This window comes from Camponotus floridanus, unplaced genomic scaffold (genome assembly GCF_003227725.1).
Source record: "Camponotus floridanus strain SB8 unplaced genomic scaffold, Cflo_v7.5 scaffold21, whole genome shotgun sequence".
NCBI classification, from domain to species: Eukaryota; Metazoa; Arthropoda; class Insecta; order Hymenoptera; family Formicidae; genus Camponotus; species Camponotus floridanus.
This window is the reverse complement of record NW_020229337.1, coordinates 681,129-699,099: the sequence shown is the minus strand read 5'-3', so window position 1 is coordinate 699,099 and position 17,971 is coordinate 681,129. Positions and strand designations below refer to the sequence as shown.

General features: G+C 27.1%; 1 protein-coding gene across 1 annotated transcript; it reads right to left on the bottom strand.

Annotated features, from left to right (window-relative positions):
- Positions 1-1,618: 1,618 nt before the first annotated feature.
- LOC105253058 (protein hunchback-like) lies at positions 1,619-8,155 on the bottom strand. The gene is made up of 3 exons (XM_011260827.2): positions 7,741-8,155; positions 3,954-4,216; positions 1,619-3,466 (listed from the first exon to the last, which is right to left on the bottom strand). The coding sequence occupies exons 2-3, from the start codon at positions 4,205-4,207 to the stop codon at positions 1,678-1,680; spliced, it is 2,043 nt and encodes a 680-aa protein (XP_011259129.2). The 5' UTR covers positions 4,208-4,216; positions 7,741-8,155; the 3' UTR covers positions 1,619-1,677.
- Between the last annotated feature and the right edge of the window lie 9,816 nt (positions 8,156-17,971).

The window sequence follows — 17,971 nt, the reverse complement described above, 5'->3', positions numbered from 1 at the left end:
ATATATATATATATTTGTACATATATTTAATATGTCTAAAGCATATAATATAATTATGTATTATATTATAAATTTATATATAATATAATATCATATATATATATATATATATATATATATATACATATATATATAATTCTAATTCTTTGGTATATAATTAATATGTACACATGCATGTCGATAATTTTTGAATAAGTTTTCCAAAAAACATTTATATAAATTCAGAATTAAAATGCATAATTAATTATATATTTTATAGAATAAGTTTCTCAAAATCTCTCATAACAAAGTTTATGCTGTATCATTGTATAATAATAAAAAAATCATGTTATCTTTTTTAAAAATAAGATGAAACAAATTCAATGTTCTATAGGCGTAACAACATTTTTATATATTATAACAGAAAATTAGTATTATATATTTAATAATTGATGTTTTAGACTGCTATTTTTATTTTGCCATTTCGTAAAGAATAATATTTTTATTCTTTCAAATATGACAATGTTATATATATATATATATATATATATATATATATATATATATATTACAAAATCATTAAAATAATAAAGAATAGCATTAATTTAACAAGAGATGATAATGTTGCCACAAGCCAAAGCTTGCATACCGAATCTGTTTAAACTTATTTAAAAAAAAATAGTTTGCTATTAAAACAAATTACATTCAAATTTTCTATGATATGTATTTTTTTATTCATTTTGCAATATATAATAAATTATTTTAAAGAAAGCATTTTAAAGAAAAAATTTAGATACTTTTTTAAAGAATATTTATATAGCCATTTTGTTTTAATTTTGTTCTAATTTTTATTAATATTATTACTGAAAAGCTAGAAAAGAATATAAAATTGTGAGAAAGCAAAATGAAAATAAAAAATAATTTAAAAAAGTGATGCGACGCATAAAAATGTATTTAATATTATACAATAATATTATTATTACCGATTATGAAAAACTTATATAAGATTTGTATAAACGTTTTTGAAAAAATTATTAATTTGCTGCATCGGATTCACATGCATAGTTATCCATATTACATGAAAGAAAGAAAAAATAAATAAAGATAATTTTAACTTTATAATATTCGAAAAAGTCATGTAATTTTGAGGAATGTTAAATTGAGTGCAGTATTATAAATAATACTGAAAAAATTAAATTAAGAAACAATAGTTATGTATTATTTGCAAAAGAAAAATAAGAATTTATAAGAGAGACTCAATCCTCATTTTTATTAAATTTTATTATTTTTTCCAGATATTGAAACCATTACTTATCTTGGTTTCTTTCCATCTGACTGCGAAAGTTAACTGTGTTCTAATTTATTATAAAAATAACTATAATTTATTATAATTAATACTGAAAAATTATTATAATTAACTGAAAATATATCCGCGATATAATGATCATGGTAGTGGTTTCAATATTTGTCCGTCATATTTTTTTAGTTCGTGATGCTAAATTGTGTCTATATATATATAAAGCATATTAATTTTTAATAGTTTTATTACTAGTAGTAATTCACTGTCATAATATTTTTATAACAGTTTTCATATCTTAATACTTTTCTTCTTGTATGTAATAGGAAGAAGTAATAATATAATAGTAGTAATAGCGCACAATAAATAGTGTTGACATTCCTTAATATTACACTTGTATTTTAATGTTTTCCATAAATAAGATGACTATTAAAAGTTAAGCTGTCAGCGCATTTTGCGCCGCATGCGTTGCACGTATATGGTTCATTAATGGTGTGAAATTGCATATGCATAACATGCATAAACTCATTTCCGAATGTAAGGTCACAGAACTTGCAGTTGTTTAAATTTACATTGTTTACTGTAACATTAATCTGGCTTTTCTTTTGTAAATCGTATTTACTGTTCGGAGACTCGAAAGATGTAATTTTATTTCGTTCCGTATTCTCTTCTACTACAAAACGTATCTGTGTTTTACTTTTACGTTTAGTAGCACCGGTAATCTTGAATTTACTGATACTCGATGGTTGATTTAGAATCTTATCGCTTTGCATTTGTGGCTGAGACTCTAGTTTCTCGGATGTTGAAATTTCGTCAGAAATTTTATTGGAAGAACCTGTTTTATTATTATTAGTTAGATTGAAATAATTATTGCTAGTCATACCTATATCATCCAACTCTTCCGATTCAGCTTTCCGTTTGTTAGATGTCGAGGTTGGATTAATATATTTTTTGTAATCGATAGGACCAATTTTGCTGTTAGGTGTTTCAAGATTAGCACGGCCTATTGTAGAGATATTCTGTGTTTTTAGCTGATATTCCAATTCATCGAATATCGCGAATTTGTGAGTATGATTAACATCGTTTTTATCGTTGCTAGGCCCAGCTCCAGAATTGTTAATTATTTCGAAATTGTTACGGTCAATCTTACTTAGGTTATCGATGTAGAAATCAACTGTTTTTTGCATAAAAAACAAATAATCCAAACGATTCTGCGAATCATTGCTCATTTCTATGTTCATATAAGATATCATGTTTTCACCGAATATATGCTTAAACATGTAGATGACATAATTCCAACAAGACGGATTTTGATTGTTTTTCCAATTGAGGATTGTGTCTGATATAAGATTATTCAGATTGTGTAGCATTTTCAACACCGTTGAATGTATCATTGAAAAATTTGACTGATTGTTATTGCTGTTAATATTATTATCAAACTCAACTAATTGTTGCTGAATCTGAGAATGAGAGATTAACGGTTCTAAAGAGACTTGTGGTTCTGGAGAAGCTGTTGATGAACTTGACTGGTTAAGATCACTTTGATCCGATTTGTCTTGATTTTTAACGACAGTATTTCGTCTGGGTCCACGTTTTTTACTGTATACATCGATAACGGCCGTTTCATTCTGCGTGCCATCCTCGTTCAGTACCAACACATGAGTATGATTTTTCTCTTTCATATGCTTCTTCATTGCATGAAGTAATCTGGCTTTAAAAGGACAATCCTTGCAATTGTACTGATGAACGTTCCAATGACGTACCACATGACTGTTTAACATTGACTTGGCCACACAACTGTATGAACAGTTAGCTTCCTCGCATTTAAATGGTCTGAGTTTAGTGTGATCACCGAGCCAATGGTAAACCATATGATGTTTGGGTTCGGTAACAAAAGGACAAAGACGGCAAGCGAGAGGGTACTTGTGATTCTTACGCATGTGCATCCAAAGCTCCTTTTTCATTTCTGTTACATCGGATCCCTTTGTCGTTACGAAGTCGCAGTCACGAAGTTTGCATCTTTTTGGTTTGACGTTTTTACGTCGTTTCTTCTTCTTGCTTCGAATTTCTTCAGGAAAATTATCTTCGTTGTAGAGAGACTCGGTATTCAGCGCTGGCGCTGGATCAATTTCGGATTCTGAATCGCTCATTCTTTTGCAATGCACGATTATATGATGATAATATTGAAATCTATAAAAATATACGATTTGGAAAAGATGTGTGAATCATCTTTGAATTTTGTTACATAAATGATGTGTGTGTGTGTGTGTGTGTGTGTGTGTATGTGTGTGTGTGTATGTGCGATAAATTATACATTGATGTACGATTTGGAAAAACTGTACAATTTTTCGAGTTTTAGTAAAGGATAATATATAATGATAAGAAATTATATATCGAGAGAACTAGCTGAGATGATAAATTGTACATTGAGTGTAATTATAATCATATGTTGCAGATATAATAAATTTAAATATAAAGTTTTAAAAAAATGCATCGATTTTAGTCTATCGATCACAAACATAGTGCAGAAATATATATTTATATATATGCCCATATATTCATTATTTATACTTTATCAAAAATTTATTTTATATATTTTGTCATTCCCAATACTTTATATGTATATTAATAATTAAAAGAATATTGATAATTAAAAGATTAATTGTAATATACTTACAATCTTGTGGGCTTAAAGTCACACAATTCACATTTCACAGAACCTGTAAATACATGATCAACGTCTCCACGTTTTCGAAAAGCTTCTGTTTCGGTTTTGATCAATTCAGAGTAATTCAGATTTGTTGATTCAGTCATAAGCGATTGTTGAAAGTAATTTGGAAGGGATAGCGTTTCATTCCGTTCCCCGTCCAATTTGATACTCTGAGGCGAACAGCCAATGCCAGAATCATCGTATCCATGTTTTTCTGTCATCTTCTCTTTCTATAATCATATTTTTAATAAAATTTTTTTATTAAAAGATAAATTAATTTTTTTATATAAAAGATAAATGAATTAAAATTCGAAAAAATTTTATGCAAAATCAAATAATTTAATTGTCAAGGGATGCAAGTATATTTGAATTAAGAAATTTATAAAATAACTATTATAAATTGTAAACTTTTCACCTTTTTTCTCTGTTTTATTACACATCTATATCTTGTTTTTTCTTTATCATGTAAATTTATTAGGTGATAATTTCTCTTCTAAAAAATTCTTTCTTATCTGATAAATATGTAATGTATAAAAATGTATATATAATCCTATTCTATTAATCTTATTCTATTAATATCAATATTACAATATTATAATATATGCATTTTTGAATACTTATATATACATATACATATATATATATATATATATATATATATATATGTATAAAATAAATAAATATATTCACAAAAATATCTAACACTATATTTCAAATATAGCGAAGTATATAGTATATATTATATTATATGCAGAATTTATATATCTTTCCTAAAATTATTGCGAAAATTCTAAAATTAACTTATATTTTCGTATATTCGAATGACAACTGGATTTTATATTCTGACGTTCTTTAAACTTTTGAGAGATTTTGAAATGTAGAGTTATATTATATATAAAATATTAAAGTTTAGAATATAGAATTGAATTTATATTAGAGAAAATATATATTTGTTTACTAGAATCAAATTTAATTCTCTATATTCTGTAATTCTTTAAACAATTATTTTTCAACAATTGCATCCTTATTTGTGTATAATAACATGCTGTAAAGCATAAATAAATAAAAAAAACATGAAGTAGATGTGCAAAGATAGAAGGAAATGTTTCATACTTAAGCTTCGAAAATACGAGCTCGATATCAATACGACTTCCATTGTATTCATGCCGACATTTTGTTGTCTATAAAGGGGGAAGGGTCCAATGAGAAGGATACAGTACGCAATGGCGTGGAGATTTAGAGAGACGGAAAGAGAGAGACAAAGTTTAATCGGAGAGGGGTTGCACGATTACTCATCACGGTTCTATCATCTAAACCGAACGAATGGCAGTGCTGCTTCTCGGCAATCTGCCATCATTCATTTATGCATTGCGAATTATGATTTTATATTATTTAATTTTTTTTACTATTTTCAAAGTGGTAAAATCTGAAGATAAAATGATTATCACGTAAGATCGCACGCACAACGGAAAATTTAGTTTAAAAAATTATATTTTTTATTTAACATAATTATTTTATAAAATGACTAAAACAAACATAATCAATATTACAGAATAAATTTTCATTCATCTAAACATGATTATCTATTGTTTATTTATTTATTTATTTATTATAGCTTCATTTTTTATTTTATTCTCAGATAATTTTTTTTCTTTTTGATTTTTTAATAAATTATAATTTTAATGAACATAATTCAATCGCAAATTGTTAACATATTTTATTTTTTTAAATTATTTAAAATAATTTAACAACAATATACGATTGTATTATATTCATTAAATTAGAGTAGAATATATATATATTTTTTTATTATCTGAAATAGAAGAACAATAGAACATTTGTTGCAATTGAAATACTTTTTTACTTCATTAAGAAGGAATATTTTTTACAAACTTATGGTTTTATCAATTTTCTTAATACTTATTCTGTTGCATGTTGTTATATTTCTAAACATGTAGAGATTTATGACACTATTTTTTAAAGACATTGGTCAACTCATTGTTCGAATTGAATTGTTTAACTTGAATAGTAAATGATATATTTTTAGAAAGAGCGTGAACAAAGTTTTCCTGCTGTTACTCTAGAACTCTTCTTCATGGCAAGTCTATTTTCAATTAACTCTAAAAGTATTAAAAGCTATAAAGGAAATTTGGTAGTTCATGCTGGTTTTTAGCAAAACAATCTCTTTTGGGATGTACACTAACAGAAAACTGAGAAGAGCTCAAGAATGACAAACATATGTTAAATAGATATAGCTTTTCTTTTAAAGAAAACACGAATAAATGTTCGCGAGTTTGATTCTTTTTTTATTACAGGTTATCTTATGTATATTACAAATTTTTTATAAAATGAGTCTTTTTATAAAAAAAACAGCTATGAAGATTCGACTCTGAATCATTTTATAAAATGAATCTATAGAAATTCTAAAACCTGTACGATTTAATTTATGTATAAAGATTTTGATGTGATTTTAATACTGTAATTTCTCTTATTTTGTAACGTTGCTTTTACTTTGAATAAAAATAAACTTTCAGTTAGAAATGCGAACATGTGTAACGTAAGAATGAAATTAATAATCGTATGTTCACTCATGAAACAAAATATTGCTTCTTGTAATATTTTCTAAAATGATTTTTATGATTATTTATTCAAATATATACTCAAATAAGTTGGAAATATTTATAGTAACACTTGTTATGAATTTGTAATCATTGCAATGATTGTAATAATTGTAATAATTGTAATAATTTGTAATCATTAAAAATTTATTATTATTTAATTTAATAATGAATCAGAGCATGCTTGAAAGCTTATAATATGATTCTGTGGTTAATTAAAATGTTTAATTTGATAAATGCCATTATTTATCAAGAAATATTTTTCTCCATTTATAAGAAAAAAAAATATTTACATTTTATTAAAGGAGAATACACACTTTAATATTGTAATTTGAAAGTCAATGAATCATTAAATAAACAAACATTTTTCTTAATAATTTCGATTTCTAGTCCTAAAATTTCAAATGAACAGTACTAAAGGTCAAAATGATGGTATTTTCAAATTCCAAACGAGACATACTTCTCAAGATCATAATAATAAATAGAAAAACATACGACAAAGCGACGATATACTGGAAATTTCAATTGCGGAATAGGACAGACGAGGAAAAATCGCAAAGCTATATTTATATATAGAGAGAATGAAAAATTAATAAATTTATAATATTAAATAAATCGAAGACTTCGAGTGGAGGAAGGACACTATAATTGAATAATTTTAATTATTTCCAAAATAAAGAATGGCTTTTTATCAAGAAATATAAAAATAAAACATGCTTTAATATTAAACATTTGCAACAGCATTCAGAGATGTATAAATAATTTATCTTGATATATCTTTTTCTTCAAATCTCTTTTACAAATAAAGTAAAAGATAAAACAAACAAAAAAAGATTTGGGCAAAAGTCGGATAAATTTTAGATATGTTTTAGATGATGAACGGGATTAATATATAGAGATAAACGTATAGAGAGACGGGATTAATGTATAGAAATAGTTATATTACGATGTAAATTTTCACTCATTTTAAACAATCAATTCCTAGATAAGATTCAGGATAGAATTTTAATTTACTTATAATTTTTATGTGTAATATACAGGAAACAGTAAAAAAGTGTAATACATATATGTCAGAATATTTGTTCAAAGTAAGTTTAATCAAGATTAAGTGATATTCTAGTGATATTACATTATACCTTGTTTTATAGCCGATCACGTTTATCAGTAATGAACCTTGTTGTTGTCCAGCGCCTATTTTTCCGAGAGCATTTTATTTTTTTTTTCACAGGTCACACTCACAAATTAATATTGTTAAAAACCGTCACGTATCTTGGAATAGTTATTCTCTGCTAATTTGTTCCTTTTTATACTATCTCGCTAATATAAAAGCGATCAGAAAGTTGCTGATATCTCACAAACAGATTCATGAAACGCGGATGCGAAAAAGCCTAAACTGTTGTTTATTCCTCTGGTTGAGTCATATAGCGATAATAATTGAATATCCATTAAAATCGTCTTTTTACAACAGGCACCTCTATTAGAATGTATTACAGGTAGACTATGACTTTACAAATGATCGAAAACGACGAATTCGAGGAGCAATAAGCTTCAGCTGAGTGTTCAGAAGAACTCTGAAAGAAATCAAGGTCCCATACATATATCAGTGAAGGGGCAGTTACCCTCTCCTCTCATTTTGCTCAGCCAATCATGACACAGTTTTCCCCTCGAAAATTCATGAACACGACATTTGTAGCCCTTAACCCCCACTTTTCTCAACTATCAATTCATCGGTGTCCACTGCATATTTTTTTTATCAAATACAACTCCTACCGTTCACTTCTACCGTTTGAAAGATACGAATCCGCTATATTTCAGTAGCTTCTCTTGGGATTACTGTTATGCGCCAGTTAAGCTGGTTACGTCACGCTTTTTGTCACGTGAAAACATCTCTTTTCTTACTTATTTTTTCTTTATTTTCTTGTATCGTGACTCTATGAGACTCTATGAGAATTGACTCCGAAAGTGATCTTTCGAGAGATCACATTAAAAAATAACGGATTTTTAAAATTTGCGAATTAATTTATCATTATGCTAATTGATTAGCATGATTAAATATTATTATTTTCATAGTCAAGTATTATTGTTTAGTTACTTGGTTTTCTGAAATGTTGCAAATTAATTTCTGACACCATGAAGAAACTTCGCTTAACTAATCTCATTTCATTTTGAAAATTAATCCTTATTACTTTTAAAAATGATTTGCTATAAGTATGTGTGTATGTAACATAATGACTAATAAAAATTTATTTCCGGAAAAGATTGTTGATAAAATTCCAAGAATGTTTAATTCTTTTAAGTGAAAATTATAGATTAAAAATTTAAATAGAAAAGAAATCAGAAAAGAACATTATACATAGTAAAGAAGACTTGCCTTTTTCTTTATCTTTTCTCTAGCCTTTTTTCATTGGTTTTTTTTCATAAAAGATATTCAAAATAAAATTCAATTAAGAAGCAAATTTAAAAATTTGTTACTTTAATCTGACCTTAGAAATACCACATTTCTACTGCTAAGTAATGACTCACAGATTCTTTTTTTGGTATAAAACGCCGTCTGCTTTCCTTCTAACGTAGACAGCCCTCACCCTTTTCCTAATATTGGAAAGGAGGTAGAATCGTCTATTAAAAAGTAAAATTTTAAAATAGAAACTTTTTCTAAAATCGAAATACTTATGTAAGTACATATGGACGCACGCAGATTAAAAGAAATATTATTAAAATGCATGCTCTCTCTGAAATACTCTATAAGATTTTTCTTTACTTTCATTTATTCACATTAAGAATCAATTCTGCGAAACTCAAATCAAATCAATGTTTTATAGTGAAAAAAATCGTAAGTTGTCATTTTTTTACTTGAAACATTTAAATTTTAAATATGTCATAAATACATCGTATATGCTTAAATATATTTTAACTAGAAAATGATATCTCATTTGTATTTAGTCACGTTAACGACTTTTCTTAGTATTCTAACTTTTTTTTTTAGTATTCTATAATTTCAAAAATAGTTGGTCAGAAATTAAGTACTTCGAAATTATTTGAATATGAGTTTTTGTTTTTCTTTTAATGATTGAGTTCTATTGATAAATTTTATAATTTGACATTTTCATGCTCGTGCTTTTATATATTTATATTTTTATATACTTATATATTTTAAATACTGCTAAAACGACAGATACCAATAAATCGACAGATACCAGATACAATCGGTAATAAATTTTTCTCTAACTCTCTCTTTTTGCAACAAGAAAAGTCTTCCAACCATTACCGCTTCAACCTTTTAATTTTTTTAACTCTTTTTTGTCCAGAGAACGGAACATTCAATAAATTTACAATACGTTTACAGTTCAATCAAAATACTTGTGCGTGTGTACGCGGCGTTCTTTAACAATATCTATATTCTTTTTTTTCAGGAGAGTCAAAAGTGCAGAATATATTTTAACCCCTTTTTTTCCTCCAGCACTAAAACGATTTTTTGTAAACCTTGCGACAATTTCAAACTCTAAATTTTTTTCCCTAAAGAGCTATTATTAAACACAAAAGTTATTTTTATATTATTTCTAAAGGATTAACTGTAAAAACACTGGACAATGGATATTATTTTATAGAAACATACTTCTATCTAAAAATTACGTAGTCTAAGAAGTTTGTTTCATCTATATTCTTAAGTTTATTTGTTGCTTTATATCATTAAACTAATTTATTAAAATTTATAGGAAAGTTTGTAATAAAATTATTAATTCTTGTTGAAAGGTAACATTAAAAGAAACCGATTTTTAAATACATACTTATACTAATACATATATTAATATTAATAGAAAATTCCACAAAATTTTTTATTTACGATTTGACACATGCAATTGCTATTTTTTTGTTCATTTTTCTTTTGATATCATTAAAATCATACATAAATATCTAGTATCATTAGATATAAAAATACAGAAAAGAGCTATTGTCATTAGATACTTTTCAACTTATCATAATGCATATTTCACTTATTGTTTTAAAAATATATTTTTAATATTTTGTAACTTGCTTTCTTAACTTCTTTTGTGACGTCACTTATTTTATTATTCCTTCTCTCTCTCTCTCTCTCTTTCTCTTCTCTTTTCTTTATTTACTGTTAAAATTGATTAGATAATAAATTGGAATAAATTGATAACGAGCAGCATTAATATATCCTGAATAATTTTTTCAATTATTAATATTTTCAAGTTTTCTTTTTTGCGATATAACTATTATTACAAATTTAATTAACTTTTCCAAAAAAATATCTGTATTTTTATTTACTAAATTCCTTTACATATATATATATATATATATATATATATATATATGTGTGTGTGTGTGTGTGTGTGTGTGTGTGAGATGATTTTAGAAGTCTAAACAAATATTTTATTTGATATTTTGGTAATTTTAATTCTATCTAAGCTCCCAAGATTATTAAAGCATATTTTTTAATCATTTAATTTAATATATAAATTTGAATAGCCCTCGACTTAAAAGTTTATAATTATACTTTTATTGAGCAAGAAAAAATGAGTAAAAGCAAGAGAGAAAAACGCGAGAAAAATTTTAATATGTAGAATATTTGATAAAGATAGGCCAACGCTTGAGAGCAGATAGAGCGCAGTATCTAAATAAAAGGTCCTTTACTATTTTGGAATTTTGCAATAATTATTGAAATATTAATTAAAAAGGATTAGCGATTTAGCGTTTGTTTCGCACGTTTAGATTATGGAATGTGTTTTCTATGTCATATGGTAAAAAATTTGACTATGCGTTTCCTGCAACTCTTATCTTTTCGTTACCATGTGACACTTCTGTTGACACACCTAGAACACATATCCTCTAATCTAGCTACGATATATATAGGTAATGTATAGTAAGCGAATAATATATGTAAATTTTCTACTTATTTTGCTTGAAAAATATTAAACAAAAATCTGTAGAATATATTTATGAACAAAATCTGTTACATTTTTTTTCGATTCATAAAAGAAATGTGTACTTTAATTAACATACTTTAGTTGTGAAATATCAACAATAAAAATGTTCTCTAATCTAAAATAATTTTTATTTATCTAAATTTAAATTTAAATTCAGAAATATCTAAATAATGTAATTAAATTAAAAAATTTTTTAAACATACAATGAATAAATATGGGTGGTCAGCACTATTTTGACACAGTTTTCATAGGCAATCTGTAAACAATGATTAGACATCATCTACGGACTATTCAAGATGCATAAATGGCTAAATTTAAGATAGATTTAGCTAAAATTTGTTAGAGAACTTGATATAGAAAAAATTTGATGTAAATCTACAATATTTTGAGTGATCAGCAAAGGCCGATGTAACAGTTATGGCAGTCTTGAGTATGAAAAAAAATATTTTTCTATAAAATAAGAAATTCCAAAGTAATGTAATCATAGATTATTAAAATTAATTAGAATTATATCATTTATATTTTTGATAGCTTTCATAAATAATTTATGATGATATTTTTCTGAACTTTAATAATAAGCGATTATTGTTTCTTAATACCAATTAATTATATATTTTCGGACATATGTCCGAAAGAGAATCCAATAAAAAAATTTCATAGAACATAGATATTAATCTTACAAATTTACAATTCACAATTTCAAAATACACATGTAGCTGTGAGACCTACCGCATCGCGGTAGTTTATTTTAATTTATTGACTTAAATGCATTGACTTAATTTGCAAACAAATGGTGAAAACAGGCAGGAAATATAGAAATTGCATTTTTTTCGCAAGAAAAATAACGGTATTCCTGCAAATATAAGTTTCAATGAATACCGCCTCTACTGTCCTTTCATAGAAGCAATTGGGACAATGCATGGCCATAAATCTGTCAGCTTTAGAAAAATTTACGAACTATATTTTTTAGCACTTTGTTTATAATTAATGAAGTGAGAAATCAATTGCCTTTCAATATTGCGACAATACGCAGAATTAAAAAAGAAAAGGAACTCAAGGCCTTGAAAAAAGATTCAGGCAAAAAAATAAATTGCTCTACTTTTTTTACGCTTTTGTACAAAACGTAAAAAAATTTCTCTCTATGCTTTAAATGCATCTAACTATACATTCATACAGAAATGTTTTATTAAAATTTAACAAAAAAAATTTAACAAAAATCATGCAGTTTGTTTTTTGTCATAATTAGCAATTTGAAATTTATTGGAGAATTATTAACTATTGGTCATAATCTATTAACTGCATTTACGATTTGTTTTTCATATTTTCATATTTTTTTAATATCAAAATTGCAGAATCTGCTATATTTAAATATTAGAAATATGCATATGTCATATTCATTATCATATCGACTTTAAGTTAATATTCCGAAAAATTTATTTAAAAAAAAAATAATATTATTGCATCTGCAATTATTTATAGCATTCTGTACATATGTGTAATATAAAAAATAGGAGAAATAACTGCAAGGCAATTACTTAAAGTATTTAAGTATTACAATGATGGAAAAGTAATTTAGTAGATACACTGAGAAAAATCGTTTGATTATATCAACAAGACGTATATGATTGAAGGCATTTTGGTTAAATCAAACAAGAATTTTTAGTTATCATGATAAGACTCGATTTTTTATAACTAGAACGTTTAATAGATTTTACTATAAGGATTTTAGTATTTTCTGGTTGGATCTATAAAATTTTTTGTTACATTAATTTCTTTGCTTGCCACTAGGCAGCGAGTCACTTTTAACTTAACTCGTATTCAATATTTGCCATGAAATGTATATAAAGAATTAATATTAACATTAAATCCAAAGTATATTTTTTTCTCTTACGAGTAGTATTGTGTGTGTTTGAGCTGCATCCTCTTCTTGCATCAGTGTTTATCAGTTTAATTTCTAAGAAACTGAATTTAAAATAATTTATTCAATAATCTGAATTGAATTTATTCACTAATCTTGTTGGAATTCAGAATATTAAACAGACTTTTGAGATCAGATGAAAAAAATTTTAGACGACTTGATGCTAATGAGTTTAGTATTATTAATCAGAAAATTTGATAAATTTAACAGGAAGAAATTAATTGGATTCATCTAATTCTTACAAGAATTCTGGTTCGTCCATTTTCCAACAGACATACTGGTTGAATCTACCAGAATTCTAATTAATGCAACCAGATTTTTTCTCAGTGTACGAATCAATTGTCTATTTCAAAACAAATCGAATTTTATGTATTACCCAGACAGCAGACTTTTCATAATATGTTCATAAAGAACTCATATTTTCGATCTCTTTATAATTTGCATTAAATGAATTCAAGATGTGATCTAAAAATATTATTTTTTGAAACTCTTGAATATTAAATCATAAGCAGCTGATTATGAATTCCCATATATATACCTGTTATAACATTCATACAGTGGTCAGAAAAATATCATTTTGATATCAGAAATGTGGTACGTGTTTGTTTACTTGTTGCTAGGCGGCGAGCCACTCTTAACTTAACTTGTATTCAAGATTTATCATGAAATGTATACATATAAAGAACTAGTAATTAACACATAAGATTTAAAGTATATTTTTTTCCTTTTATGAGCAGTAGTGCCAGAAAGAGGATACACTACTCATACGCATACAAACAGGGAGAGCCACATACATGTGCTACGCAGCATAATTGTGTGTGAATCGCATTTCTTGCTGATATAACTATTTATCAGTTTAATTTCTGACAAACTGAATTTAAAATAATTATAGAATATTTAGAAAATCATTAAAAACCTATTATAAATTGTACAAATTTTCTTAATTATCAAAATTTTTACAATTTGCAATAATGTGCACAACTAACTTTTCTACGATCTCGTCTTCAGAATAAGTTCATAATACTATTCTTAAAGAACTCATTATGACTAGGTCACAAAGTGTCCATTTAAGTGGTGCATAAGGTCACAATCCGAGCACCTTAGCATCTCTTTTTGAAAAAAATTGAGGAACTCATAAAAATTTATGTAACTCATAAAGAGCTATTATAAGATCTCCGTGCTGTCTGGGTATATATCTTATATATTAGTATGAATCATTTTGTGTTAAATACACATTTTATCTCAATTTTTTCAGATAATTCATTAATAATGTCCAAATTAATTCTTTCTTTACATTCTAAAAATATCGGTTTTGCAAAATTTGCATCAGTAACCTAATTCACTTTAACATAACGAATTTCTTCGCAAAATTCGGTGCAAAAGGAACCCAATTGTTTCGCAATTAAGAATCGATTCAAAGCGGTATAAGATACACTTTCTAAAAGTATGTTCCTTTACCTCTTATATCTTATATGTTTGAATACCTAAACTTTTGTATTAGTGAGATACTATTATATAAGTTTATTTTTAAATTGTCCTTTTTTAATGATTTTTTAAAAAAATTTCTCAGAAATATTTTTCTATTCCTTTAATTCTATTCTATTACTTCTATCTCTTATATTAAATCATTATTATTATGCAATGTATAACATTTGCAGGTTTCGTCAAAACGCTTTCTCTAAATTTGCGAATTATGACCGTTGCAATGAAAAATTCGACCGAATGCATCAGAAATCGAAACTCAACTCGCTGAGCCAAAGGGGGACCTTTCGGCGGGCCCTTCGTCGCGCTGTTTCAAAACCAGGTTGCAAAGCGCATGGCGTCCCTCTTTTTGAACAAACAACTGACAGCTGACCCACGCTGGGTTGACCCATACTTATGGCTCATCTGCTAACACCCCCCCTAACACCCTCCCAACATTTTTCTAACGTGCAAGTTTTTAAAACCAATCTTGCCGACTCGCCTCCCTGGGGATTACAAAGGATTTTGGTCAATTTAATAAGGGCTTGTTACTCAAGAAAGATATATTCCAAATTTTTTTGGAAAAATTTCAAGAATATCACTTATATCACTTTATCTTTTAATAAAAAATCTCATTAAATACTAGAAATCTATTTTATCAGAAGATTGGGGAAAAAGTAGTAAAAAAGAAATCCTAAAAGATATCTTAATGTTTCGTTTTAATCTTTTTATCAGTTATATGATTTTTCAAGTTTTTTCTATAATTTCTAATAATTTAAAATATTACAGAAAATTGTTCTATTTGCTTTCACAATTTTCCAATTTTAATTAAATAATGCACGGAAAATTTTTAATGCAGCGGAAATAAAAATTTTGACAAATTATGAAAGAGGGGATAATTCAAATAGAAAGAAAGGGGAAAATGTAAAGGAGAAGGTGCGATCTCGAAACATCTAAGCAATAATTTTGGTGTCATTTGACGGCTTATGAGCCGCATTTCGAAGTAGATTTTTTTCAACTCTGTCCCTTTTCCTTTCTATCCCTCTTACTCCATCTCTCTATGCCATACTCGGCATCCCGATCGGGAGCCTGTACAGATTGAAGGGCACTCGATATTCAGTGGCCGAATTCACTCCACCATTCTACCCACAATTCCGCACATTCCCGTTTCTTTCAATCCCCTCGTCTTTCCCAGTCCTCGCCCTTTCTTTCCTTTTCCCCCCAGCTTTTTATGTGGAAAAGAAAGAAAAAAATTCTCTCTCTTTTTTTTTTCTCCGCTCATGTACATGACATCACACAACAGGTTTTAATTCGTACAAAGTGAAAATGAGATAGAGAAGAGAGATCTCGTCTCGTTTAAATCGTACAGTGATCAGTAATGACAAAACAAACACGTATATTTGTTTACGAAAATTGATTGAAAGTTTCTCTTTTCTTATTCTTTTTGACAGAATTGTATTGTAGTGTTGACGCGCGAGCACGTGCTAATCACATTTGACGATCGTTTTTCCAGATCCTGTTAAACCGATTTCCGAGATCCCTTGTCCATTTATTTCTTTTTCTATCTCGTTTTTCTCTCTTTTCTTTCTGACGATCGATTTTCGCGATTGTATTTTCGAGATTTGATTTTTTTTTCTTTTTTTTTTTTTTTTTTTGTATTTTCTTTTTTGAGAATTGACGAAATCGATTTTCGACGTATGATATTTTTACTAGAATAGCATATTTCAAAAATATAGCACATAATTAATGATATTAATTTGTTCTTCATTTTATACTTAAAGTACATATCTAAGACAAAAAAAGATAAACAATTAGAAAAATTTTCTGAATAATGCACTAAACTATGCAAGATACTATTCAGATATCGCTTGATAAGATTATTAAAACAAAATTAGAAAAGATTATTTTAAGTGAAAAAGATATATACCTATATCATTCAAATATATATTGATATATAAATTATATTTGTCTATGCAGCTATTATTGATTTTTTATGTTATTTTTTCTTATATATAATTAATCATCATTTCCCATGATTCCCATAATTACCATGAAGGTAAAAGAGACTATTAACTTTAGTATTCAGTGATGAATCATGGCTGCCATTAAGAAAAAAAGATATAACACAAGAATCATAATGGAGACAAAATAGATCGACGAGACAAGGACAGCACAATGGTATTGTACCTTGGACTTCGCAATTAAAGCGGTGGAAGCTATAGAAGGTTACCATAAAAGTCGGGAAGTTTCAATGTTGCAAATATGTGTCCGCATTTATAGATTACGAATTTCACATTTTAACATACCCCACACATGAAATCGGTCACGAACGAGAATCGCGCGCTAGTGAAACTTGATAAATAAGAAACCTGGGGTCACGTTGACACGTGAGGGGTCAACGATTGAACAATACCGGTGAACGGCCTTTTCACCCACTGGGTTAATATGCGGGCTACTAAACATTGTCAATCGGACAATGCGAGATTTATGGATCAACGCCATTGTCCGTCATTCCGATCCCGATAGAAATTGATTTGGATTTTTTGAAAAACGATCGGTCCAGCATAGCCGTTGTAAAATCGCATGCCGATTGCGAGCCAAACTTGAGCATCTAAGAGAGGTCGGAATTTCGCAAAATTTCTAAAAAAATAAATAAAAGATATTTTCATGGATAAATATCTTGAACGATTGAAGAAAAATTTACAAATATTACAAAGTATTATATAATGAAACATTAACGAGGAAATCATTGGGAATTCATAATGAAGCCTATCGATTATCGATGGACATTTTTTTTTTTTTTTAATAGTTTTATTCATTTTTGTTTTTTTTTAAATTGTCTTTAATATTTTTCAATTATTCAAATATGTTAAAAGTACAAAATAAATTTTGTTTGAACATATGGTAACACGCATAATTGAAATAGCAATTCCATATAACATCTCGAAGTTTCCGATCGTTCACACGAGATCGGACTCAGTTTCATGGAATATCCGATCATACTTATTTGGATTTTTTTTTGTTTCGATTTCCGAAAGACTA